The sequence below is a fragment of the Vidua chalybeata genome, chromosome 1 (assembly GCF_026979565.1).
Source record: "Vidua chalybeata isolate OUT-0048 chromosome 1, bVidCha1 merged haplotype, whole genome shotgun sequence".
Lineage (NCBI taxonomy): Eukaryota > Metazoa > Chordata > Aves > Passeriformes > Viduidae > Vidua > Vidua chalybeata.
Window position 1 is genome coordinate 105,611,154 of NC_071530.1, and position 27,231 is coordinate 105,638,384.

Sequence of the window (27,231 nt, forward strand, 5' to 3'; positions counted from 1 at the left end):
TCTTTGGTTGTGTCATCCCAGATGTAAAACACTGCCCTTGACTTTGTTAAACTTCATACTGTTCTTGTTTGCCCACTCTTCCAGCCCTTCCAGATCTCTCCATAAAATGTCTCTTCCTTCTAAAAGGTCTCCTCACTACTCAGTTCAGCATCATCAGCAAATTTACTGAGGGTACTTTCAATGCCACCATCCAGGTCATGCAGGAAGACACTGGAGAGCATTAGGCCCAGCATCCACCCCAGAAGACTCCACTTGTGGCAGGCTGCAAGCCTGAGTACAACCCACTGACCACCACACAAATTATGATATATTTTTTAAATAGTACATATTTGATGTCTCACCAAAATTAATTCAATTCTATATTAGCAAACTTTAGGTAGATTATTCCTTATGCAATTTTGGTGCCACCATTCAGTGTAACGAAATATTTTCATCACAGTTTCCTTCTAACAAAATCTAGAGTAGAAAATTATAACTGCACAGTATTGAAAGCAAAAACTCCTACCAATTTTTCCTGAAGCTTAGAGTACTTCAACTGAATTTGTAGATTTTTTTGAATTTGCATATTTTTTTAAAAGGAAAATGAATGTCATGATTTCCTATTTTTCATCACGTATAGTGTGCATATACGTATATAAAAGTCTGTGAAGGTACTAAAAATTTCTTTTTATCCAATTCATTTATTTAACTATGATGTTGAGTGATTAATGAAGCTTTTCAAAGAAAGGCTTTCCTGGAATTCTGTTAAGCACACCTTCAGATTTAAAAAGCAAGCAATAATAGTATATTAATTCATTAAAGTTCAAAATCACTACCTACTCAGTATGTAAGGCTAACAAGAAGGATAATTATTTCAGAGAATTAATAAACTTTATTTATTACAACCCTCAAACTGATTAGGTCAATGGAACATTTTAGTGATCTCCCCCCTTTCTTCCAGTGATTACACCACTGGAAACTATGAAAAACAGGAAGAGTCTCCCGTTATACTACTGAGCATTATCAGTTGAGTATTGGACACCACACTTTAAGTGCAACTTAAAATGCATGTATCTTCATTTTAACAGCTTCATATACATGCACAACACAGTTCAAACAGACAGTATTGACATTTTTCCATTGAAAGCATCAAATTTCATTAAGCTCCTCTTTGTATACTATTTTCCCCCGAAAAATACAGTAATTCCCTACCACTAGTTCAATGCAAAGAGAGTGATGAACATAATGAACATGCTACTAAAAAAGCTAACATAATGTAAAATTTTACTTATTATATTGAAGCACAGTAATTTCTAGGTTCATGTACTAATAAGCATTAGCATGCAGAGAAACTAATTTTCTTTACTTAAAAACAGAATTTTGCAGTCATAATCCCATGTAAATCAGTTTTCTCTACTTAGCTGTAGGAACATCTGGAACTTAAGAAAAATACAGCTCTAACTCAAAAAGATATCCCTCTCAATGATTTTTTAATGATTTTGAGAATCTAGAGAGATTCCAGCTGACTGGAAGCTGGTAAACATCGTCCCAGTTTAAGAAGGGTGACCCTGGAAACTACAGGCCTGTCAATGTCACTTCAACAATTATTATAGAGAAGCTTATTTGGGGAGGTATTGAAAAACACCTGAAGGACAATGCAGTCATCAGTCACAATCAGTATGGGCTCATGAGGGGAAAGTCCTGCTCGATAAACTTAATTCCCTCTTATGACAAGGTATTCCCAGGTATCAAGGGAAGCCAGCTGACCTAATCTTTTGGGATTTCAGTAAAGCTTTCAGTACTGTCTCACAGTGTGCTACCAGATCAAATGTCCAGCATTCAGCTGGATAAACACACCAGAGGATGGACAAGCAACTGGCTCACGGGTCAGGCGCAAGGAGTTGTCACCCCATTTGCTACATCAGACTGCCGACCTGCCACCAGCAGGGTTCTGCAGGGCTCTATCCCTCCACAGGGCCTTATGCTCATCAACATCTTCAAAAACTACTTGGATGCACGACTCGAAGGAATACTAAGTAATTTTGCCAGTGATACTAAATTGGGAGGACCTGCTGACTCCCTCCAAGGCAGGGAGGCCCTGCAGAGACACATGAACAAATTTGAGGGCTGGGCAACCACAAACCATAAACAAAAGAGAATGCTGGATTCTGCAGCTGGGATGGGCGACCCTGGATGTACACAAAACCAAAACAAGATGCTGGAAAGCAGAGCAGTGGGAAGGGACCTGGGGGTCCTAGTCGATGGCAAGTTGAATCGGAGTCAGCAGTGCCCTGGCAGCCAGAAGGGCCAAGCATGTTCTGGGGCATCACCAGCATGGCAAGGGAGGGGATTGTCCTGCTCTGTTCTGCACTGGGGCAGCCTCTGCTTGAGTGCTAGGGGCAGTTTTGGGTGCCACAAAATTAGAAAGATACAAAGCTTTTAGAGAGTGTCCAAAGGAGGGCCACAGAGGTGGTTCAGAACTTTACAAGGAGTGGCTGAGATCACTTGGCTTGTTCAGCCTGGAGAAGATGAGACAGAGGGCAGACCTCACTGCAGCCTGTAACATCCTCATGAGAGGAAGTGCAGGGGCAGACACTGATTTCTCTCTGGTGATCAGTGACAGGACCCAAGCGAATGGCATGAAGCTACGTCAGGGGAAGTTTTATGTCCGATATTAGGAAAAGGCTCTTCACCCAGAGGGTGGTTAGGCACTAGAACAGGCTCCCCAGGGAACTGGCCACACTACCAACCCTGACAGAGTTCAAGAAGCATTCCAACAACACCCTGAGGCACATGGTGTGATCCTTGGGGTTTGTAAAACGTTCAAGATCAGGATGATCCTTGTGGGTCCAACTTTGTATTTTTGTGATTCTAGGAAAATAATTTAAAAATTTGAAAGCAACAGATTTTATTAGAAAAGCAGTTTGCAACATACCAATGAAGATACAATGTTAAAGAGACTGATACCTGCCTTTTGACTTTAAGTCTTGCTGTGGAAGTTTTTGTTGGCCATTCATGTTTGACACATGTCCTTGTAGCTTGATGTCTGCTTTTCAAATACCTAATGGTACTACCAGTGAAATTTCCCTACTCATTAAAAGAAGTACAAAATGTAACTCGCCACCATGCCATCAAAACCACAAATTGTGGGGGATGGGGGAAGTACTTCCTTATTTTAGATGCAGGAAACAGAAATACAAAACAGTCTCACAAAAAGACTGAAGAAATCAGGAAACTCTAACTTAAAGCCCATTAGGCCAAACAAACAATTCCAACACCAAAATCATCTTTAATTATCATCTTACTAATTTCTCTGTCTGTTTTTCAAACCTCATACTTGTGTAATTACCTTTCAGACAGACAAGACTTCCTTCCCCATAAAAGGGCGTTTTTTTGTTCTTGTACCCTACCTTGTCACAGCATAAATGTAATTTGTTGTGTTCTGCAGCTTAAAACATTCAAAAGCAAAGAAAGATATATCACAGTATCAAGGATATTGCACTGATGCCTCTATTTGTTGATATTTTATTTACTAAGGCAAGAGGATAACATGGCACACCAATTTTCATTTCACATCCTATCTTTTCAAGAGATACTGGTACTCAAACAAGAGGAAGTATTTAAATTAAATAACTGACTTTTCACAACCTCAACGTCAAAAGGATAAAGTTATTTTTTATAACTGTAAGAATTAAATAATTTATGGTAGGCAAATACCCATTGCACAAGTTTAAGAATTAACTTGAGACTATAAATTGACAGGACTGGCATTACTGACAAAATTTTTGTTGACTGCTCCATTAGTTGTTTCTCCTTTACATGTTAGAACACGATTATGGGTTTTACTTTTACTGCAGAAGTGAAACAGAAATTATATGAAGACTGAAGAACATAAAATCATGACAACAGACACCTCCCTTCTGGATTTAAAAATTAGGTGATTTTTGTATTTTGCAGAGATGAGGACACTGTTATCTTGCCCATCTTCATCAAATGCTCCTACGCTTAACACTGTTTTTACCTTCTTCTGGATGTAGAAAGGGAGCTTAACAAATAAACTAGGTCATTTCTGTGAGTTGCACTTCATTATATCTGAAAGACATTCATTTATCATGATGAAATTCAAGGAAAGCAAGATCTACAGAGAATTATCTAATCTTAAGTATAACCTTTAGCTCTAAGTTACTTGTTAAAGATTGTGTCTTTTTCCATTGTTATGAAAGAGGTTATGTTGATTTCAACTCCTCTGAAAAAAAACAACTTATTTTGTAAAAATATGATATTACTTTTTAAAGTAATTCTTCAAAAATTCATTACCCTTTTTTTTTTCCACTTTTGCTAACCCATCCGCTCAGAAGACTTGTTCTTAAATTACATGTAAGGGCCTATAAGTGGAATTATCATTATCAGAAGAAAGCTTAGGATTTAAACTTGTTTCAACAATACATCTTTGCTGAACACTGTTATTTCCTCCCACAAAATATGAGTAATGCAGCATCACTGTAAGGTAAGTTTTTTTATGCTGAAATATACAAGAAAGAAAGCAAAAGATGTCCTGCATTGGTAGAGTTAGTCAACCTCTCACAAGATAGCCAGATTGGAATGAAAACCTTCAGCTGCCTATTCTGGCTGAATCTTCCACTGAAAAATTAAGCTTCTACTTAGAAGGCATCAGAAACTTTGAAAGAAACTTCCCAACCTGCAAATAAATTATTTTGATCAACCTTTTTTTTTATTCCTGACCATATCTATGAATTTGTCAAAATGCAATGAAACAGGGTATATAAAAAGAAAAAAAAATCCCTTTTTCTCTCCACTAGAATTCATGGTTCTCAGACCCATCTTGGGAAGAACTAGGACAGAAACTATTCTTTATATGAAGGCGGAGTTAATCTGACTCCATTCTTTGCCAGGAGCTCAAAGAGGAGATGACCAAAGAAAAGAACAATGCAACTACCCTAACTATTCCCTGATGCCAACCAAAACTCAACTGTCCAGAAGGCAGGAAGTCACAGAGGAATTGTCTACAGTCACTGCAGTGCCAGACTCAAAGCAGCTCCTGCAGCACCAGCATCTAACACCCCAATTTTACCTCTAAATGCTATCTGCTTAAATCCCAAGTCCAAACTATTAATGATAACAGTGTTATGGACAAAAGCTTTCCTATCAATGTCGGAAGGCATTTGAGGATAGAAAAGAAACAAAAGGAAAACACTTCAAAGATTCTTCTGACCTTACACTTCTCAAGAACAAGAGCAAGAGAGACTTTTAGTCCTTTCCTTACTCCAATCCAGTTTGCCATACAGAATCAATAAACAGCTCTGAAGTTTGCAAGTTACGTGACACAAGACCTTCTTTGTGTTACAACTTTTTCTTTAGACAAACAACCCAGAATTCTCCTAAATACGGTTTTCCTACCAAGAGTCTTCATAGCTTGACTCAGAACCACATTGTGACTAGCCCTAATGATTTCTCTGACGAGCTGATTTTGCAAGTGAAAACTATCTGCAAACACTTTAAGGTCATGCTACTTCCAAAACCCATAGGCACAAAACAGTCTGTGGAGTATGAGAAAGGCTAAAAATAGCCATGGGCATTTCAGTAAAATACAGAAGACAAAAGCTCTTCCAGGAAACCTACTGATTTATTCACTACAGAGAAAGCCTAGCTCATTAATGACATGTCCAATTATAAATTCAGTGTATTGGGGGAAAAAAATAACCAAAACAACCAACCAACAAACAAACCCACTGCTCAAACAAAAAGCAACACAATAAAACACACAATCCCATCAATAGTTCAGCTTTCACTCACAGGTCTTCATGGGCTTTTTTTTTTTGTTTATGCCACCATCTTTGCTCCACAAGTGCTGGCAACAACAGCCCCTCTTTCAAAAGCCATGGTGATTGCTGCCAATACCAGCAGAGCAAAAACTTCAATTCCTAGCGAGTCTACTGCTTGGCTGGCACCACTTTCAGCCTCGAACTTCCACAAAAGAGGATATATAGCATGTAACAGCAGGTTTGAATAGTCCCAGGACTACCAAAAAATGTATCATCGTTATGCCGACAATTGTTTGTTTAATTGCCAATGAACTTAGCAATGATTTAAGTTGAAGGAGGAGGACAGCTACCCACAGAAGATGTATTAGAGCAATAAACAAACCCTCACTGAAGTGGCAGAACCACCTTCCCTCTTTAAAAGTGGAGAATAAATTCTCTCAGCTCAATACCAACAGGATTCTTCACATGCCTACAATCAAAGCTACTTTCTAAGAAGAGATTAGTATAAAAATACATTTGTATAATCAGATTTTATAACAAAGAAGGGAATTCTATGATTCCACCTCTAACACTGACAACAGTGCAGAGTATCAACACAAAGTTGTGAGGCATGAGTAGTACCTCTATTTTCAACCACAGTTTCATGTCCTGCCTGGTATTATTCACACAACCTTGCATCTGCAGGAAGCACAAGCCAAGTACAACCAGTGCACACTTCATTCCTCCTGTCCTACCCTCACCCCACTCCTCCCTGAAGGATCTTCCCCATCCACTCCTACATGGTTAGCTCCTGGCTGGAGAGGTTTCCTCCCCTCTTATCTACTTAACAGAGTCACTTGCATACTTGTAGCCAAACGAGCTTCCAAATCTCATTCAACACCAAGATGGTGCTTGTTCTACTGACACCTTACACTTCAGCTTCTCTGAAGTCAAAGGTTGAAGCTGAAGTCTCTCCTCTGAAGATTCTGCCCAAAAACTCCACAGGCAGTCTCTCCTCTTCTCCAGTCTCTCAGGCACAGGTTCCTGTCACATCAGTATCAAAAAGTCTTTCACACTTCCAGAACAATAAGGAAGTCCTACCCAGCGTCCCTCACTGCCTGTCAAGAGGAAAACGACCTGTGTATACAGATAAAGAAAACACAAGGCTACATAATCAAGAAAAACTGAAGTGGCACTTGTGGAGTGCAAACTGGAGATCACTGCAAGGCAATCACTCTCTTTTTAGCTCCAATAGGAAAATCCTACATTCACAAACTAAAATATGAGCTTATGAATTCACAGCAACTGATGCCAGGTACAAATCTTTATGTTTAAAATATCTGAATCTACAAATGCCTCCACACAGAAAGTTCTTCTGGTCTTCTGTGGCAGATACCTTTCAAAAAATTATTTGGCCTAGAAACAGATTTACTGAACAAGAAGGCCAGAACTCTGCAAATAAATACCAAATGAGTACTGATGACTTTTCTATTTAGTTTTGGTGAATTTTATTTTCCGCTGTGTGAAGTTTCAACAGAGAAAGTATTCTTCTGAGAAGTGGAAAACTACAGGTTGCCCAGAGAAGCTGTAGTTAGGACAAGGAAGGACAATGCAGTTGTCAAAAGTCTTCCTGGGCAACCTGGTCTAGGCCACTCTATCAGAGCAGGGGGATGAGGGACGCCCAGAGGTTCTTTCCAGCCTCAATCATTCTGTGAAAAAAAACATCATTTGTACTCAACAACATATTACTTTCCCACAATACATGGTAATAAAAATTAAGAAGGCAGACTTCCAAATCACCATCCAAAGTAACTGATTTAGAAAAAATAAACAAATGATCAAACAGCAGCCAGCTAGAGATGAATGCCCAAACCATTGTTCGTTCACACTTTCCCACTGGAAATAACCACTATGGCTATAATACAAGTTTTACTAACCATCTGCTGAAAAATGTAACATCTCCAACCACAAAACAGGAAAAAAATTTCCTAGCTGAAATTTCCAGATGTCAAGACAAGCTTCTGGCTTCCTCTTCTTCAAAAAGCACATTCCAGATGACATACTTAGTTTTGTGCAGTCAGGGGTTTTTTTGGCTTAATTTATTTTTAAAAATTAAGCTCAGCCTCCACAGAAACAGTATTTTAATAGCAGTCAAGTCACTGACTACACAGGAAAACAGCCATCTTCTATTAATGCATTTTCTATGTAGGTATCTCACACCAAGTTTTCCTCAATATATTCATACCTTAGCACTAACTGCTGCACTATATTCAGATGTATTAAGTACTACGCTGTTTTCTACTATGTTAGAGAAAAATATAAAGACACAATTAGTCAATCTTTACATAACTATTAGAATTTGAGGATTTTTTCTAAGTGAATATTATGACTGATGAAGACCTGTAAGAAAAAACAAGGACATGTTCCGCATGTGTTTCCAGTTCAATTATAAGCTCCACAGCCCAGACACACTCAAGCTAGAAACACTTTTAGGTAGTTCCAATCTAGAGTCCAAACTAAAGCCTTTGTGTGTGCAGTGTTTCCTACTGAGGTTTCCAAGCATTAGGTCTTTGCATCATCTCAGATCATGCAACTGACAAAAAGCAAGCAAACCTTTACATATTTCTGAGCTCTATTAAAGAAATAGAAAAATGAATGCATATAAGAAACATAAGAGAAGCTAAAATAAAGAAATCTGCAGCTGAATTTCAAACAGGACCTACTAATAAAGAGATCTTACATACTGTCCCCGTGACAGTTTTTATTGTATAAATATTGACAGGGAGTGGCAACCTTTCAGCTAATGAAAGCCAATCCTTTACAAGATTTTGAGTATCAGAATAGACTTTGACCCCTGCTCCAGTCAGAAGCTGGTGCGGATCCTGTGCCGGTTCTCCCGTAGCAACATGGGCAGCTAACCCAGCCCAGCAGCTCCTGCTCGTCTAGACAGCCTCCAGACAGCTGTAACTGAAGATGCACCACAGCACCTTACACCCTGCTGAAGCTGAGCACACTACAGAGACATCTCTACCATGCAGACTGCAGACCTCAGCACAGGCAATCCAATCACCTCAGCACAGCAAAACAACGTGGGCAAGAGAAGCTCCAAACCACTTTTCTTCTTCTCAAAGATCCTGTTTCAGCGCTTGTTCAATCACTGTTCACAGAATCATTTAGGCCGGAAAAGACCTGTAAGATCATCGAGTCCAACCATTTCCCCAGCACTGCCAAGAACAATCATTAAACCGTGTCCCCATGTGCCACCTCTACACATCCTTTCCAGGGATGGGGACTCCATTGCTGCCCTGGGGAGCCTGTTCCAATGCCAGTGTTCCAGTGTCACAGTTTTCCTGCTGCACGTGGCTCCCTGCTCCACCTGTTTGCTGTCCATGCTGTGTGCCTTGGCATTAATTTGCATGTTAATTTCAGCAGATTGCTAAGGAAGCTAAAAGATGGTGTTATTTGCATTTGCTTTAACTGAGCTATAACTGGGTGTTGCCTGCATAGTGCCTGCAGTTTTACCAGTATTGTCTCATCATCCTTCTGGCTTTATTGCTGATGGAATGACTGGACAAATTAAGGTAAAGACAGAAAAGCTTTTAACCATTCTCCAATTTTTTTCTCAGATAAATAAGTTTGGTTTTTCAATATTTCTATTTGGAACTGCAATTTCGTGATAACAAAGGAGTTTTGATAAATAAAATCAAGCAACATCCACCAAAAACTACTTTAATTACATGGTTTGGGACCTCTTAAATTCAAGATAAACATCCTGTATCAAGACAAAAATCGCAGTGTTCTTTGGTAAGAGACCTTAAAAAGCTTTTTATTTCTATATAATACTAAAGTATGACCTAGGAAATTCTGTTAACAGCAACTGTGAGGCTACCAACATCATATGCTCACATGGCTTCTCAGTATTTAAGTTCTCAATGAGTGGCTCCTGAAGCTATCACTGTCCTCAAAGTCAAAGATTTACAGACCAACAGGTTGATTTTCAATTTGTTCAAAAAACAAATTCCAGGTGTTTCCCTCTTCCTTCCCTCAAGCAACAAAAAAAACCCACTCTGTAGTTGCCAGGGGAAAGGACATTGTTTACAAATATTTTTACTTTGTAAGAGCATTTATAGCTTAGTTGGGTGTTTTATTCCTCTTGTTGAAACGTGTCTTAACATCAACTTTCTGTTATCATTCCTCATTAAAACTTTTTATAGGAAAAATAAATAATTACATTCCTATACAGTCTCTAGTTTTATAAGCTAAGAAGAATTGGCTAAGTGAACTATTAATTCTTCTGTAAAACCTACCATACACCATGAAACAAATGTTAACATTTCGATAGTTCCACATCTCTACTGTTAAATTTCTAATGGCTAATGTAATACGAAAAAATTCTTAAGAGATGCAAGCTGAAATAAGAAACCATCAAGTTATTGTATTCTCAAAGCCAACTTAAGAGTTGCATTTTACCTTTGACTAACATAAAGATATATTTTATCACTGACTTAACATAAATCTTAATATATTTCATAATCTGTAGTGATGAGTAGATAACATTAACATTACATAACATTATTATCAATGTTAACTAATGTTTACATTAATAATTAATGGTAATAATTAACATTAATTATTTTTGCATATAAAGTTCAGATATGGTAACCTGAAGACATGGAACTGTATTTCTAGGTCAGCCGGAAGTCTTATTTTGAATCTAACTACCAAATCACAGAATGGTGTGGGTTAGAAGAGACCTTTAAGGGTCATCTAGTACCAAACCCCTGCCATGGGCAAGGACACCTTCCCCTAGATCAGGTTGCTCAAAGCCCCATCCAATCTGGCCTTGAACACTTCCATGGATGGTGTATCCACAACTTCTCTAGGCAAGCTGTTCCAGTGCCTCACCACCCTCCCAGTAAAAAACTACTTCCTCATGTCCAATCTAAATCTACACTTGTTTCAATTTAAAGCCCTTGCCCTGACACTAACAGCCCCTGTCAAAATGGTCATTTTATGACAGATGAGCCAGAAATTCAGATAAACCCCCCAAATCCTTCTCCACAGGGTTGCTCTCAAACCATTCAACACCCAGTCTGTAGTGATGCTGCTGATGTACCAACACAACTGCAGACCTTCCACTTGGACCTAAAGAACGGTAGAAACATGTCCAAGGAGATTTTGTCAGCCACAACACTTTCACATACTTTGGACCATCTTCAGACAACTTAAAGAATTCTGAAGCTGACAATCTGCAAGTGTTCATGAAGTTCTGATTCTTGAATATATATATATATATATATATATATATATATATACACATACAAGAAGCTTCATTAACAATCAAGGAAGCTTCTCAGATACCTAATTTTTCTAGCATTCAATCACTCAGACTTCAAGAGCAGAATTAGCGTGATTTCAGTCAACATGATTTCAACAGCTATTTGGATAGATACCTCTAAAGTAAAGGTACTTACAGTTATTTACTTTTTATTTATTGCTTTTTAAAATTTTATTATCAAAATCCCTAATCACAAAGTCTTCAGAAGTGCTTTCTAACACATTTAACAAAAGGGAAATATGTCTAGTAACAGAGATATATATAGAACTCTAAATATCAAAGATGAGAAGATCATCTTGCATTTTCCTATGCAAGACAGATGAACATATATTAATCTAGTTGATGAAACCAACCTAGGAAAAACAGGTGAATCAAGCTCTGTAGCTACACATTTCTGGTGCAACAAAAATGGAAATCTCTTCAAAGTCGATAAAATAAGTTTGTGATATGCTTTGATTTACAGTGTTTACTGCTGTCAGTTATTTTGAAGACAAACTGCTCAATAAATGAAATATTTGACGTCTTTGATAAATAAGACCACCAAAAGTGTGACGTTTCTAAAATCAACTATGGAAGTAATTGACTAAGTACCTGGATAATTTTAAAATTATATTGTTATATATATATAAAGAGAATATATATAATAACTCAAGTGCCTGTATAAACCATGAAAACACTCTTCATGAGTTCCTACCTGAACAGAGAGAGCACCAAAATACACTTTCACGAAAAGTTACTAGCTATTTCAGAATCAAAACCATATGCAATTCCAAGTCAAAACGTCCCACATCTACACACTTGCTACATCCCTTAACTCCCCACTCTCCACAAACTGGAAGCCCCTAAACCCCGAGAATTTACTAAAATATGGGTTAATTCCAAAAATTGTTGTAGAACCATACTAACTGAACACTGCTTTTCAGTGTTTAAGCTCACTTAGCTCAAGTTAACAGTTAGACACTTACACTGCCTTTGAGCCTCCTCAATACCCCTATGGAAATTACCAGGATCTGATCACTGCACACCCCACAGAGTGACCACCTCTCTAACACAGCCTTCAGTCTTATCACATCTTTTGGGGACTGTAGGACTCCTAGTACCAAATATTTTGAAAAAATGTATTACATGATGCTGTGACACCTTGTCTACACTTAACTCAGGCTTAAGCCTCCTCATGCCTCATCAAAAAAAGACAGCTTATCTATGATTCCCCTGTCTAGTACTAAATCAAATGCATGGAAGCCCCAAAGAAACAAATTTTGTTACAGACAGTCGCAACTTAAATTCATTTTCTTACTCTGTTTTTTATTACGGTTACGTAGCAAAAAACAGGAAAAATAAACACATCTCTCTCCTGCACTTCAGCTTTATGAATTTCCTTCCTGCAGCATGTGAATTGAAGTTACAAGGCCCTCAGAGCACCTTTTCCGCCTGCTCGGCTCTGTTGTCAGCACCCTTCTCCCACACCTTCCTGAAACGGTAACATCTTCCTTTGTATCAGGCTCCACCCCCATCTTCTTTTCTTAGTGTTCTCATACTACTTCACATATAAATTTAGAATCTTTCGAGCATACAGAATGCAGCTTATGACAGTTACAAAGCCCAAAATGGCTACAAAGCTGATTTAAAGGTTATTCCATGTCTTGCCTGTTCGTCTACAAAGGCTACAAACTGACAGGGAAGAAAAATAAGAGCAGAAGAAAAATGAAGCCAAGTTAGAGGATAAAACCATCCTAAGAGAAGCCAAGAGCATTGCTGAGACTTTTCATCATACAGCCAAAAAAAATGTTCCCTGAACCTAAATGATCCCCAGCATTTTAAACCTACACATACAGAATACCAGATGCTGAAGTGCCAGTGTATCTGCTATTCCTGTATTTCTGCTCAGATACGCACAGTTAGCTACCACCTTTGCTTAGGAAAAGTCAAAGCAGTTATAAGGAACGTCAACCTTAATCAAAGGTAAAAAAATATTTTAGAGTTTTAAAGTTTTACTAGAAAGAATTTTTGTATGTAATCAGAAAAATATGATTTAACTTTCTTGTTAAGTGTACCACATCTAAAGTCTGTCAAATTTCCCTCTTTAACTGAGACCTGCAGGGAGGAGAATGGGGAGCTCATTTCAGAAGGTATTCAAATGCAGATCAATTACACCTACACCTAAACATTTCTTCCTTAAAAGCATATCCATACACATTTTAATGGATTTGATAAATAAATAGTGCTTTGGGCCAAGAATGATGTTTGTAGGGTGAATCATCACATTAAGAACTGGTGTAAAATATTTAAGCCGTTTAGAAAATGTTAGGATACTTAAATTCTTCTATAGAAAAGACCCCAAGAATGCGTGAACTAAAGTATATGTCCAGCCAGCAATTAAGACTGATATATTGACCAAACACATACAAAGTTAGCTTACCAAGTGATTTCCTCAGAAGCAGCATTTTCTTTTTTAATTGGTAATAGTTTAAAAGAAAATTCCTAAACAACTGTCACTTCAAAGGACCTTAAAATCTGTAATGCAAACACATGTTCTAAAATTTTCAGCAAGCATGACAGGAAGCATCCCAGCAAATTCATTCCCAAACTGACTACAGCTTAAGCTCCTAATCACAATTAAGATAACTGAAATGGGGCAAATCCTTAAACTGATTATAAGATTAAGGAATACAGTTAAAGATACTACCAACTGCATGTCTGATACCTGCCAATTCCTTCCTACCACTGTAGGAAGGTCCCTATAGAACAGCCAGCAGTTCAGCACATACTAGCAAACTGAGCCATGGTTAATGTAAACTCTGGACTCCTAGATGACTTTATACTCTTGACACCTATAAATAGAACTTGGCTGTAAAAACGTCTGATTAGTCTCGAGGTATCAAAATTGACACACTATATTCTAAGAACCAGAGGTCTTCTCATTAGCTATGGTTCTAAGATGACAGATAGGTAAAGCAGATCAAGAGAAGCAAATTAACTAGAAGATGCAGTGCTATTTTCCTTTGTGACAGCAGCATCCACACAGCTCTGCTTTTATCTAGGGATGTAAGTTTGACCTGCCAACACTTCAAAAGCTCATAAACCTGTAATAAGTTAAAGAGAGTAGATAATATTGTGAACTTGTACAGATTCTTGCATTATTCTTTTAATCTACTCACCGCCTGATGCTCAAGCAAGCTTTCTGCCAAGAACCATGCAGCAGAAAATGAAGAATGACTATTAAGAGCTATCTCCACCCCCACACCTCCCTTCCCTTCCAACCCCAAATGTCAGAGTTCATACGGGGAACAAATCCAATTTCTTTGTTCCTCTCTGTGACAACAGAAAGCCAGGGAAATAAATATACTAAAGAACTTCCATCACTTGCTCCAAAGAAAATAAGCCCTCTACTTCAGTGTGAAAGCACAAATTACACTTTGGTACTATTTAAGGATATCTCTAGACATATCGAAGGACTAAGATGCATCCCAAACATATTGGCTGTATTTGGCATGCAGTTTACTGCGGTACTAAGTGAACTAAATGAGAACTAAAAGATCATCCAATTCTGTCAATCAGCTACCAAATGACGTTGGTTGGTTTTACATCAGGAAGTGTTATGGCTTGCTTTCCTATGATGCAGTTATAACACTGACAGCACTGGTGAGATCCAGCTATTAGGTACGATGATGCGAGCAGGCCTAGCACAACCACCAGTTTAAAATGCATTTAAACACCTGCCCCTACCTGTAAGGGCTTATTAATCGTGTTGTATGAGACTGTCAGCACTGCATTGCTTAGCCACAGCATAAGAGGACCTCAGTCTTTAAAAAAGTTGTTGGAGAGAGAACTGGTATCAAAGCTATTTGACGTCCTGTGCTCACACAGAAGAACGGCAATCACGAATTCCGCCTTTGTGGAAAGGCTCCACCGCCCCTGTGACAGCCGGCGAGGCACAGAGCAGCGCTCGGAGCGGGAGATGACAAGTGTGAGGCAGGGCTGGGCAGGCGCCTCCTTGGCATGAGCCGCTGTCCCGGCACACGGGCACACTCACGCACCCTCAGCCCAACTCTGGGTAAACAAAACACCAGCACGGAGCAGAGCAGTGACTCAGCCAGGAGTGCGAGATTCGGTCCCACAGGGTAAGGAATTCGGGGAGACGAGACCGGGGGCCCATCGGCGCTCCGTACTCACCAGCAAACAGTCCACGTTCACTTCGGATTTGGGGTCCTTCAAAGTCACGTCGATTTTCTCAAACCGAGACTCAAAACTTTCTCCTGTCGACATGTTTCCGGAGTTAAAAAGTTTCCCTTATTCCAGAGCAAAGTTAAGGTTAAAAAAAAATTATAAAGTAAAAAAAAAAAAAAAAAAAAAAAAAAAAAAAAAAAAAAAAAAAAAACCAAAAAACCAGAAAAAACAGGAACAGGCGAGCACAAAAGAGAAACTACAGCCTGTACCAGGCTGAGGAAGCGCCTACTGCGAGATCCCTTCAATCACAAAAGTCTCTGGGGCAAGTCCCCGTCAAGGGGGCAGAGAATCCAAGGGGAGCCCGCAGCAGGCGGGGGACGAGGCTGCTTCTCTCCCCGCTCCTCCAGGCACTCACGCAGCTTCCCGGGATGCTCACAGCTCCGCAGCAGCAGGTTTCCTCTCCCTCCCTCCTCTGCTCGGGCCCCGCCGTCTCAGCATTCCCATTTTCCCAGCCGGGGAAGCCGTCCTGGGCTCCAGCGTAGCGGTCCCTCCTCCTCGCCCCGCTGCTGCAGCGCCGGCGGGTCGGTGCCAGGTTCCGGAGCGCGGCTTTCTTTCCGGTGAACCAGAAGGAACAACAGAAGAGGCGAAAAAAAAAAAAAAAAAAAAAAAAAAGAAAGAAAGGAAAAAAGACAAAAGCCTGCAGCCACACCAACAGGGCAAAAATGGATGGAAAAATAAAACAATAAAACTTAGAGGAATCCTCTCGACGGCGTGTCTCAATGTCGTGGGGTCGCCCCGTCCATGGGCACCGGGCGAGGAAGAGAGGAAGGCACCGGGCGAGTGCCCCCGCGGGCGGCGGACGAGTAACCTCACCGGCGGAACGGCCGCAGCAGCATCTTTCTTCCTCTCTCTCCTCCTCGCTGCCTCCCGCCGCTACCAACGCCGGTTCAGCCCCTCCCTCTTTGCTCCTCCGCCTCACGGACGAGACGGCAGCCCGAACCGCCTCAGGACCGATCCGAGGTTGCGGCGTGAGAGGGGAGGAAGGAAGGAGGTGGCTTAAGGGGAGGGGAGAGCGTGAGGTCCGGCGGCTGCAAGGGAACCTGCGAGATCCACCAACATGTCCGCCTTCCTGTTTGAACAGTCGGGCCGGGGCGCGGGGCGCATGCGCGGGGGGAACGGCTCCGGTGCGGACGGGGCAGGACGGCGGCAGGGGGCGCGCGCCTGGGAAGGAATCACAGTAACCGAATCAGTGAGGTTGGAAAAGACCTCTGAGACCATCCAAGCCAACCTGTGACCGCGTCAACTAGACCAGGGCACTGAGTGCCACATCCAAGCTTTCCTTAAATACCTGCAGGGACCGTGGCTCTGCCACCTCCCTGGGCAGTCTATTCAGCGTCTAATCGCCCTTTCTGTGAAGAAATTCTTCCTAATGTCCAATCTAATCCTCCCCTGGAGCAGCTTAAGGCTGTGTTCTCTGGTCCTGTTGATTGTTGTTTGGGAGAAGAGGCCGACCCCAGCTGGTTAAACCCTCCTTTCAGGTGTTTGTAGAGAGCGATAAGGTCACCCCTGAGCCTCCTTTTCTGCAGGCTAAACACCCCCGGCCCCCTCAGCCGTTCCTCATGGGATATGCGATCCAGACCCTCCACCAGCCTCGTTGCCCTGGTGAAGGAAAAAGCGGGAGAGGAGGGAGCGGGCGGGAGGCAGCGCGTTCGGCTCGGCCCCGGTGCGGGCGGGGCGGGTGGGACAGCCCGGGATCCCCCTTCCGGGAGCCGCTGGCTTTGTGTGCCCGCCCCCGCCCGGCGGTTCCGGCGGGAAGTGCGCGGAGCTCCGGGGCAGCGTCCCGGCGGGAAAAGCGCCCCTTCCCGCCGGCTCCCCGTGCTAAGGGGGGATGCTGCTGCCGTGTTTCCGCCCTGGCTCCCCGGAGGCGCCTCAGCGCTGGTGGCTCCCGCCGCCTTGGCACGGCACGGGCAGGGGGGGACAGGTGGTACGGAGGGTCACCCCTAGAACTGCTGTGGACTCCATCCTTGCGGATCTTCAAAAGCCAGGCCCTGGGCAGCCGGCTGCCGGTGGTCCTTAGGTGAACCCTCACTGCAGATATTCCAGAACTATATGGGCGCAATCCTGTGCTGTCTTCTGGGATGATCCTGCTTGAGCTAGGAGATTGGACCAGATTACCCAGTGTAGTACCTTTCCAACTTGACCCATTCTGTGATTCTGCAGTTCTGTCCTACCCGATCAGGAGGACTGGAGAAGTTCACCTCCAGAGATCCATTTCAGTGGCAGCCACTCTGCCATCCTGTGTGTCCCAGGAAAAGAGATGCCAGCTTCCACAGTGCCAGAAGTTCAAAGCATTCCAGTTTATGTCCAGACAAGAGCCATGTGCAAGGTAGCATACCAAACAAAGAAAGAATAGATACCAGCAGTAAACGTGTGCAGCCCGTGTTGGTGTTTCCAATTCAAACCTTACCTTCAGACCACAGCAGGGACCTTTTCTTCAAATAAGGAAACAATCATAGAATCCCTTAGGTTGGAAAGGACCTATGAGATCATCCAGATCACCCTCTGGATGATCTCAGACCACTGTGTCAATTAGAACATGCCACTAAGTGCTACATCCAGTCTTTTCTAGAATACCTTGAGGAATAGTAATGCTACCATCTCCCCGGGCAGTCCATTCCAATGTTTAACAACCCTTTCTGTGAAGAAATTTCTCCTAATATCCAACCTGACCTTCCTGTGGGTCACCCTGAGACTTGAGCAAGGTAATGATTTCAAATATTACTAGACAGAGGCCACTGTACTGGTTCGGTTCTTCGACTTCCACTGCAGCTCCATAAATAGCAATGGCATTTTTACAAAGATCACTATGAATTGCATAGAGATTGCAATGAATAGTTGCCAGTAGCAAACCCGAATCATTAGCACTATAAGTTATTTTCCATGTCATGGTTAGGAAACAAATTCATAGCCAAGTGTTAGAGCATTTTAGCTATTCGGTCTTGGATGTCAGTACTTGCTATCTTGCTTGATTCAGAAAAAATAAGAAATGGCATTCTACATTTTGCTTTTTCTTATCCACAGCTGTCTACATCTTTGGTTTTGTTTTCTGCTGAGAAGTATATACAGTTAAAGCAAAAATACAGGCTACAACAACATTTCCTGCTCTCTTGTTTTGTGCTGGCTACTACCACAGCCCTTTGATTCAGAGGGTTTGGTTGCTCTTGGAAATACAGATGTTCCATTTCAGCAACCACAGTCCAAAGAGAACATTTCTGCAGGGTGTAGGCTTGGGATCATTTCATAAGTGATGCAGTAAGTAATTTCTAAAATACACAGAAAATGCTTCTTGCAGTCTTCATCTAAAGCAAGATGAAAATCATCACTAGAGATACAGAGCCTAATTCACAGTGCTCTTGGGCACCTGATTTAAGCATTAGGGATGACGCCAGGCCTCAGCAGGGTGATTTGAGGCACCTAACTGCAAACAATGCAAAATTCATGAGCCTGTAATGACGTATGGAAGAGGAAGCCTGAATCTGCAGCTTAGTGGGCAGAGGATCACCACTATGATCAGCAGGTGCCACTTAAGTGTTTTATCCAATGTCTATGGGAAAATATACAGGTACTCCTGGAAATGCAAAACACCTTGCACCTCTTCAGATCTCCCTGCAACAAAGCTTTTTTTTTTTTTTTTTTACAGTGGCCCAGATTCAACACATAAAGTGGAGAGAAGCACCATCCCATTGTTTGGCAACTTGGAGAATTCACAGAGACAAGAGCTGGGCATTGGACAGGCCCAGCCTCACATGGTTTTCTGCCAGTGGAGGATCTTGCCTCTGGAACAGTACACCTGAGAACTTCTACCAATGTGAGCAAAGCTGCTGTGTTTGTGTTCATCTGCGTGCAAGCTCTGTGTGTTTCAAACATGTCTGTCAGACTGGGCTTTTCTCACAACTGTGGTGGACTAAAAGTGCTTGTCTGTCTGTCTCAAATAGAATAGAATTTGTGTGGGAGGTACTCATGCAGCTGTCTTGGAAACTCTGAGCACTGCTTCAAAACTGTAAAAGGGAGGCTTTGGCTACCAGCATCAAAAAGGATAACAGATTCTAATTTTTAAAAGCAGGTATGGGTTAAGTGTCCAGTGTGATAAAGTACTCATGTTGTAACGTGAGAGTGTAATGTAATAGTTTTTAATCCAGAGAACACTCATTCACCTGCTGGGATCTTAAAGCCAGTTTTCACATACTTCAGTCAGACGATTTGTATCTATGTGATTAGGAACTTGCATATTTCAGCACTGGCCCCTTAGAAATCATATGAATCCCCATCCTACACAACCAACTAGTGCATTGAACTTTTGAACATTACATTTTTTTTGTTTACCTTCCTGATAAATAAACTAAAAATGAGTAATTTCTTCTTCTTGCTTTTGTTGTGTCACATATTTTGGAATCAAACTAGATTTTGTTGAGTGAGATAGGAATTATTCAACATATACATGACCTGATAACACTGAGCTGATAAAGCATGCAAATTGGAAAGATCATTTTTTCTCTCTTCAAAAAGCAGAGGCTTTTCTCTCTTCAAAAGTAGAGACTTCAAAAGTCTTTAATTCTTGAAAGTGTCTCTAAGTACGTTGATGTCCGTACAAAGTAAACTAACAAACTGATAATCCTAATAAAACCAAAACCATGGTCCCCATATCCATATTCTCTTGCCTGTTTCATAAGATATTTAAATGTTCCTGCTTTTTCTGTGATACAAATTGACACTGACTTAAAAACTGATTGTTTGGCAGAGATCAAAATTTCTTATTAAATACAGAATATCAGTAAATTGTAGAATGACTACACTGGCTTCCTCTAAACCATAATAAAATACTTATAAAAAGTATAAGTAATACTGTTTATTTTGCAAATAACATTCTTATACATGAGAGTAATAAGACTATGCATGTAAGAGGTTTCAGTAGTGCTCATTTCAGGAACATTTAGCAAACAGCAAGAACACAAGAATAGTGGAATACTCAAAGTACTGGCTCAGCCCTCTCTGAGCAGGTACTATTACTCCCATCCTTTTGTGAAAAAGCTAAGAAGAATTAAGCAAAAGAGCTTGTAATAAAGGCCATTTACATTTTTCAGGTCAATGAGTGTGCATTTTAAAAGGCATACACTCTCAGAATAAGAGAACAGGCTGGGACACCCGTGTTCCTGAAGTAGTTACTGACTTCAAAAGAGTTGCACAAGACAGAAATGAGACTATATCCTGTTCACCATATTAGGCCAAGTTAGTAATGCATGAGGTCCCCTCACAATCAGCTTCCAATTTAGTCAGCATGAAACCTTCAGCAGTTAAATCATATTATATTAAGCCTGCCTTTGGTCCAACGCCCTCTCTCCTTCTTTGCCCTGTGAAACTGGCTTAGTTTAGCCTCTGCTCTAGTCCTAGGGACAGTTAATAGCACAGGCCAGTGTGGTTTGAAGCCCTGGGATGAAAACTGGCCAATAAATCCAGTCCTTGGGCAAAATATTTTATCATTGCTAAAGCCCATCTGTGCAACAGGCTATTTGCAGGAGCTTCCTGCTTCAGGCAAGGTGTGATGGATGCTCAAGCAGACATATCTGAACTGACTTTGGATAATGATAAAGTCACACTAGCATTGATCTCAGTGTGCTTGCAAAACCTGAAAAATAAAAGCTGTGTTAGGTAATGAATGCCGGTGGCTGTAAGTAGCTGATTTAAAGCTGCAGTCACGGTGGTGACGCACTGCAGCCCCCTCACCTCCCTTGGGAACTCACCTATGCACTGAAAAGACTCCTCAGGGAATTATAGACTGAAAGCTTGCAAAGTGCTCTGAGCAGTGAACACATTAAAATGCCCTATGAATAGGAGAGAGAAAGTAAAGAAATTAGTCATAATTTCTTTAAAAAGTAAAAATATTAGTCATAATTTAGTATGCCGAGAAAAGTCATCTTGGCTCTTGATGAGGCAAAATATAGGACCTATAACAGAAATAGAAGTGGCCTAGGCAATAAGAACTTCTAGCACAAGAAAACACTTTTGCATATAATAGATGAAAAGAGAATTTCCTATGGGTAGACTCAACCAAAGTAGTATCTTTCAGACATCTGTTTGGCAAACATATGTTTGACACTGAAACAGCACAACATATAAATATGTTTTTCCTGTCTGTCACTAGATTTAATAAAGGTGTGAGGCTCCAGGCATATGGCCTTTCCTGTTCCAATGTATCCCACCTTCCCAGCAGAGGGTAGCTGCTGCTGTTCCCTATTACAGTGCATTTTCAAGCACCATAGTACTTGTGCTGGAACCCTGAGGAGAACCTGCTCCCACTGCCTGCGAGTGGGGAGTGATGAGTAAGAAATGGGGCACATGAATCTGAACCTTTGTTGTATGTTCTTGAACAAACTAGAAATAGTGGGGGGGAAATCACCTTTTGGAACTTAATGGCTCAGTTTGATGGAGAGGATCCGGTCTGAAAACAAACTTCTGCAAGGGAGGAAGTAAACTGGATGGCATTGTCTGTTCAAGTGCAAACGCAGATGTGTTTGCTGCCAGCAGACAAGGGCATCGTTGTATAAACAGCATAGACACTCCCAAAGTAACTTCTATTGTATCTGCAAAGGAGGGGAGCTGTGAGCTCAGAGATAGATAGCAGCTCCCATATCTGGTCACCATATGGCTTAGGCCAACATCAGCCACAAGTGCATATACAGCAGAGGCTCCCTCTGCTTTTATGCTTTAAAAGTGCAAAAAAACCCCAATCCTTTAACCAATGTATGTTGAAAGGTCACAAACCGATTTGAAATCAAATCAAAATTCCACTGGAATGCTGAAAGCTTCATACCCTAGTAAGCACCATTTCCGTGGCAAATACTATTTTCCTGTTAAAGCCACTTGATGGGTACAGAAAATTTCAATATACCAGAAATTCTTCCTTGAGAAAAACCTTTTTTATTTTCACTATCTCAGGGCTTAAAAATGGCCCAAGTACTTCTTGTTGGAAGTCTTTGAAGAGCCAAACAAATTCAACTCTAAGTCAACAAAAAGCTGTGGAAAAAAATTGCCTGAAAAAACGAAGGTTTCAGAAATGTAAGAGTATATTAAAGCAGGAGCTAAAAAGTAATCTTCTGAGGGTTTCATCCACCAGGATATAAACAGAAATAATACATCATTTGTGTCTATATATTTACATTGTATAAATGGATATATAAATAAATATGTATTTCCATTAAAGTAGAATGATTATCATCATTTTAGACCTCTTAAAAACTATCATGGATCCAATTTTCTACACTGCTATTATCTTGTGAATCACCAATGAGATTAAGGAGTTTTCTTCTTATTTCTCCAGTTCATAACCCTAAGTGCTCTCTTGTAAAACAAATTTCTCCCACCCCACCTTACTCCTGCTTCCCTGGCATACACATATCACATTTCCTGTGGTTTGATTCATTTTGCAGTCCTTTCTCAAACAGTTCTTCTGAAGACAAAAGTTAAAAGTAAACTAGGCTGAGTTTAAAAGTAAACTAGCTTTGATTGCCCTGGCTTTGTTTTTATGTATGCTGTCCTAAATATCTATACTCCTTGTAAATGCTTTTCTCTGATGAAGACTATGAGAAGTCCATAAAAAGCCATGTTTTTTATCTTGGGCCTGGAAAATATTTAACAGTTTCAGCCCTTAACAGATAATTAACTTCTAAATGACACATATCCTAACTTTCCTGGTATAAACAGAGAGGGCTCCATATGATCCTTTTCGGGACAGAATGTCAGAAGTTGCCATTCCTGACACTCACAGTGTGAAGATTCACAACACAAATCATAGACAATTGCTTTTATACCATGAAGCTTCATGAGATTCTACATGTCTTGTCTTAAATTAAATGCACTCAAATGTCCTTAAAAAGTTTTTTTAAAATGCATGTGTTTCATATGATTGTCTTCCGGATATTTAAAAAAAAATTAAAATTTAGCCACTAAGAAAGAATTCAAATTCACTGCAACTTCAGGAATTATAAATGAGTCAAGTTAGTAATTTTTTGGTGAATTTTCATAGCTAAACCCTAAAAGCTGATTTTGTTCACAATTGGGGTATTTTCAAATTCTTTTTTTAATCTCATGCCACTAGGCAATTGGTTAACCATTATTTTATACCAATGCTACTACCCCTGTTGTTTTCTTTATAAAGCTCTGGTACTTTTTGAACACATTTATAAGATTTGAGAGAGCTTAGTCTTAGACAACAGAGATTATTTATATATTGACTTTATTATAATTTTGTTTTCATTTGGCCATAACAACCCAAACCCCAGAAATGAAAATTTTATAGGTGTGATCATAGACAGAAAACTATGTGTATGAAAGTGTGAGCAAGCTCTTTCTCATCAAAGAGTTAATCTTATTCTTCTCTTCCTCCTCTCTTGAAGATAAAAGACACCAAACTTCCTACTTCCTGTGGTAAAATGCTATGCAAGTCTGTTGGGTAATTCAACTCTTGATACTCAGAAGATGGCAATTTTATATCAGTTTTACCTCATTATTTTGCTTCTTTATTATTATAATTATTATTTATTATAATTATGGTTACTTCAAATCCCCAGAACTGCCTTATTTGAAATGGAGAAGGGGTATAGGACAAGAACAAATGGCCCCAAGTTGCAGGAGGGAGGGTTTAGATTGGATATTAGGAAAAGGCTTTTCCTGACCAACCAAAGGATTGTCAAGTATTGAAACAGGGAAATGGTTGAGTCTCCAGCCTTGGAGGTATTTCAAAGATGTGCAGATGTGGCACAAGAGAACATGATTTAGTGGTGGAATTGGCAGTGCTGGGTTAATGGTTCGACTTTTGCAACAGAAACAATTCTATGATTCTGCAGACTCCTAATTTGATTATGGGAAAAATAATCTGATGAAGGGACAAATTAAAGGCCAGGAACAGGCCATTTCAAAAGTGTAGAAGATGCAAAGTAATACCTTCTTGATGGAGAGTTTTTAGGCAGAGGAGAAAAAAGAGCCAACTCTGTTTGCTTTTTCCAGAGTCAAATAAAGCCCATCCACCCGGACTGGAGAATGTCAGCGTTGTCCTAAACTGCCTCTGTAACAATAACCCTAAGAACAGATGAGGCTGCTCTATAAAGCACTGGATTAAAAAAGTACAAGGTGATTGACTCATTCGTGGCCCATAGCCATACTGATACTTGCAAAATTGCCTCTGGCTGATGTTCTAGAACCTTTACCACAGAAACAAAAGATACTGTGGCAAACAAAGCTGTCCCTCAGGAGTCTTAAACAATGAAAACAAAGCTGGGAACATGCATATGCAAAGCAGCATTTGTAAAGAGTTACATCATTACACCTTTGCAGTCACTCAATTTTTTGTGCCAAACTCTGCTGAAATTATGAAATCACTCAGAACTAGAGTGAGTTCTTTTAAACAGGTTATTGAAACTATAAGTACTATGTGCAAATTATTATGGAGTTTGCATTTGTTTTAATGAAAATGTCTTTTGTTTACCTGATTGCATGGAGTTCCCAGCATTCCTTGGTGGTGGCCATGCCATCATTTTATATACCTATGAAGGTAGAAATGTTATATTGCCTGCAGTGTAACATATCCACAGCAACTTAGACCACATCCACAACGTTTTGACAGATGTGATTGTATAATCCCACTGGCTGAAGTCAAAGCAGGTAACATAAGCAGGTCATAAGACCAGAAGTTTATCCCTTTGCTTGTCAGTGTGCATGCAGAAAAGGGACATACAACTCTGTAGCTCCAGACTTACCTGAGCTAGTTTCTAGCCAGCTAGCTGAGGCACCTGCAGTGACACAATCAGCCTCCACAGACCATCACGTTATTTGCCCAGGAGCCAAATCCCATGTTGCTGAAGCTTTGTGCAGCTGTTCCTCAGTCAGCTGGATTACACCATCACATCTGCAGAGCACAGCATGGACATGGTCTGAATTCCTATGGGCATTTCATGATGCTGGGAGCATAATGCTCCTACCTTTACATGTGTAGAAAATGATGGCACCATCATCACAGGGCACTGGGCACTACTTCATGTTGGAAAAACACAAGACCTTTTCACAGAAGGAAACCTGAACTCTGTTATAGTTTGGATATGGTACTTGTAGTTTCAGTAATTTGAATATAGGAATCTGTCCAATTATAAAAAATCATGCAGTTATAACAGTCACTGGTCAGTGATGTTATCTACACTATGGGTAACTATGGCAAGAATTTCTTGTGGCCAGTATTTCTACTCTTTGATGAGCTCATGATTTTTTTTTTTTTTTGTTAGTTGTTGCTATTTCCTTCTTGACTCACTCCTAAAAGGCACTGAAACATCACAGACTTATTACTCACACAGCAATAATTGCAACTATCCTTAAATCAGTTTTGCAAACCTGCATCCAGAGCATCCCCTACCAGAAGGGTGCATGCTCTGCATCTTGTTAAGTTGAAGTCCCCCACTTTCTTTTGATATGAGCCATGAGATCCAGCCTTTAATTTGAGTTTCTTTAGACTGGATTGAGTATGAGGGGAAGTGCCTGCAAAGCACTGGAGGTAAAGCCACACCATGGGAAAATGAGGAAAGAAATGCATGTCTCCTGCAGTGTGGGAGACAATCAACTATTAGCCACCAGTCTTCTCAGCTCAGCAGAGATTTTATTCCCCCCACCTCACTCTGGGCAGCCAACAGATCATTTGACAGCAGTCATCTTTATAGCATCTACGTGAGCATGGTGGGGCGCCTACTTCTGAACACACATTTCGTTAATGTCTCTTTTCATGTCCTGATCAGACTACTGCAAAACCCCACACGCAGACTCCCCAAAATGAGTCATGTCTGCCGGCAGGGATGTCTGCAAGATGTCTCTGCACAGAGGTGCAGAGCCGTGCAGGAAGCGTGGGAGAAGACCACCCTGGCACAGCACAAAAGCTTATTTATTAGAGAGAATGCGTTAGTGGAGCAGAGAGGGCCTAGCAGGTCAACCCCAGGGGGCAGTCCATTAGCTTCCAGGTAAAATGTAGTGGGTTCATTGTGACCTCCAAAGTCTGACTGCCATGAGGGCTGCCTCTCTATGAAATATGTCCCCCCTTGCATCTGCAGAGAATTGAAGTTCTGCTCTGGAAGGGTAATCCCCCAGTGGGACTTGGGACACTGGAACATGATCTGCTCTGCACATCTGAGTCCCCAAATTTTCCTTTCTTATGGCATGTTTTTATTTGTCTGGTTTTACATCCACTGTCCATGAGATTTTTCCTGTACATCAAATCTGACACTGGGAGAAGGAGCTGCATTACTCATACATGATTTCAAAACTGTGGGCAAACTGGATGGTTTCTTGCTCCCGCAGACATATGACTTCATCATGTCTATCTTCCCAGCTTCATGCACTGATACTCTTTGCTTCAGAGGCCTTATCACCAGCTGAAAAAGAGTTCCTTCCTTATCACCTGTTAAATTGAAGGATCAGTTGGGGCAGCCATGTGGCATCTCTTGGTTGCTGTCTGCCAGTAAGTTAGCTGCATTCACTTTCAATAACATGTCTTTTCTTAATATGTTAATTCATTTTTTGTTATTTAAATGGGAAAAAAAATAGGTTGGCATGGTAAAATTCAGACCCTCTAAAGCATAGTAGACTAATACAATAATGCCTTGGTATTGAACAAGTGACAAATATTTTCCCCTTTGACTCCAGAGTTTTCCACAGCATAGTTACCTGAGCAATTTACTCAGGTTATTCACGAGTAAGCTGTGATTAGCAGTATGCTATTAATTGCTGAAGCACTCTGGTTTGCTGCTGTTGTCCATAAAGGATAAAACAACACTTAGGCAGCCCAGTCTATTTCCAGCCCTACAATTTAAACTCACTAAATTACTAGGCCAATTCTATATTCAGAAATTGTTCCATCCTACTCCCTTATGCTTTCTCACTCTGTTTCCTCTCATC

At 40.7% G+C, this 27,231-nt stretch overlaps 1 protein-coding gene across 2 annotated transcripts in view; it reads right to left on the reverse strand.

Moving 5' to 3' along the window:
- Positions 1-16,104, reverse strand: part of ROCK1 (Rho associated coiled-coil containing protein kinase 1) — an 82,714-nt gene extending 66,610 nt beyond the window's left edge. Inside the window, exon 1 of one of the 2 annotated variants that reach the window (XM_053941246.1) lies at positions 15,253-16,104. In XM_053941246.1, coding sequence (XP_053797221.1) covers positions 15,253-15,345 — 93 coding nt within the window. In that variant the 5' untranslated portion in view covers positions 15,346-16,104. Of the gene's footprint in view, positions 1-14,805; positions 14,824-15,252 lie in introns of those variants that run through there. The other variant, XM_053941256.1, reaches the window with a different exon arrangement.
- Between the last annotated feature and the right edge of the window lie 11,127 nt (positions 16,105-27,231).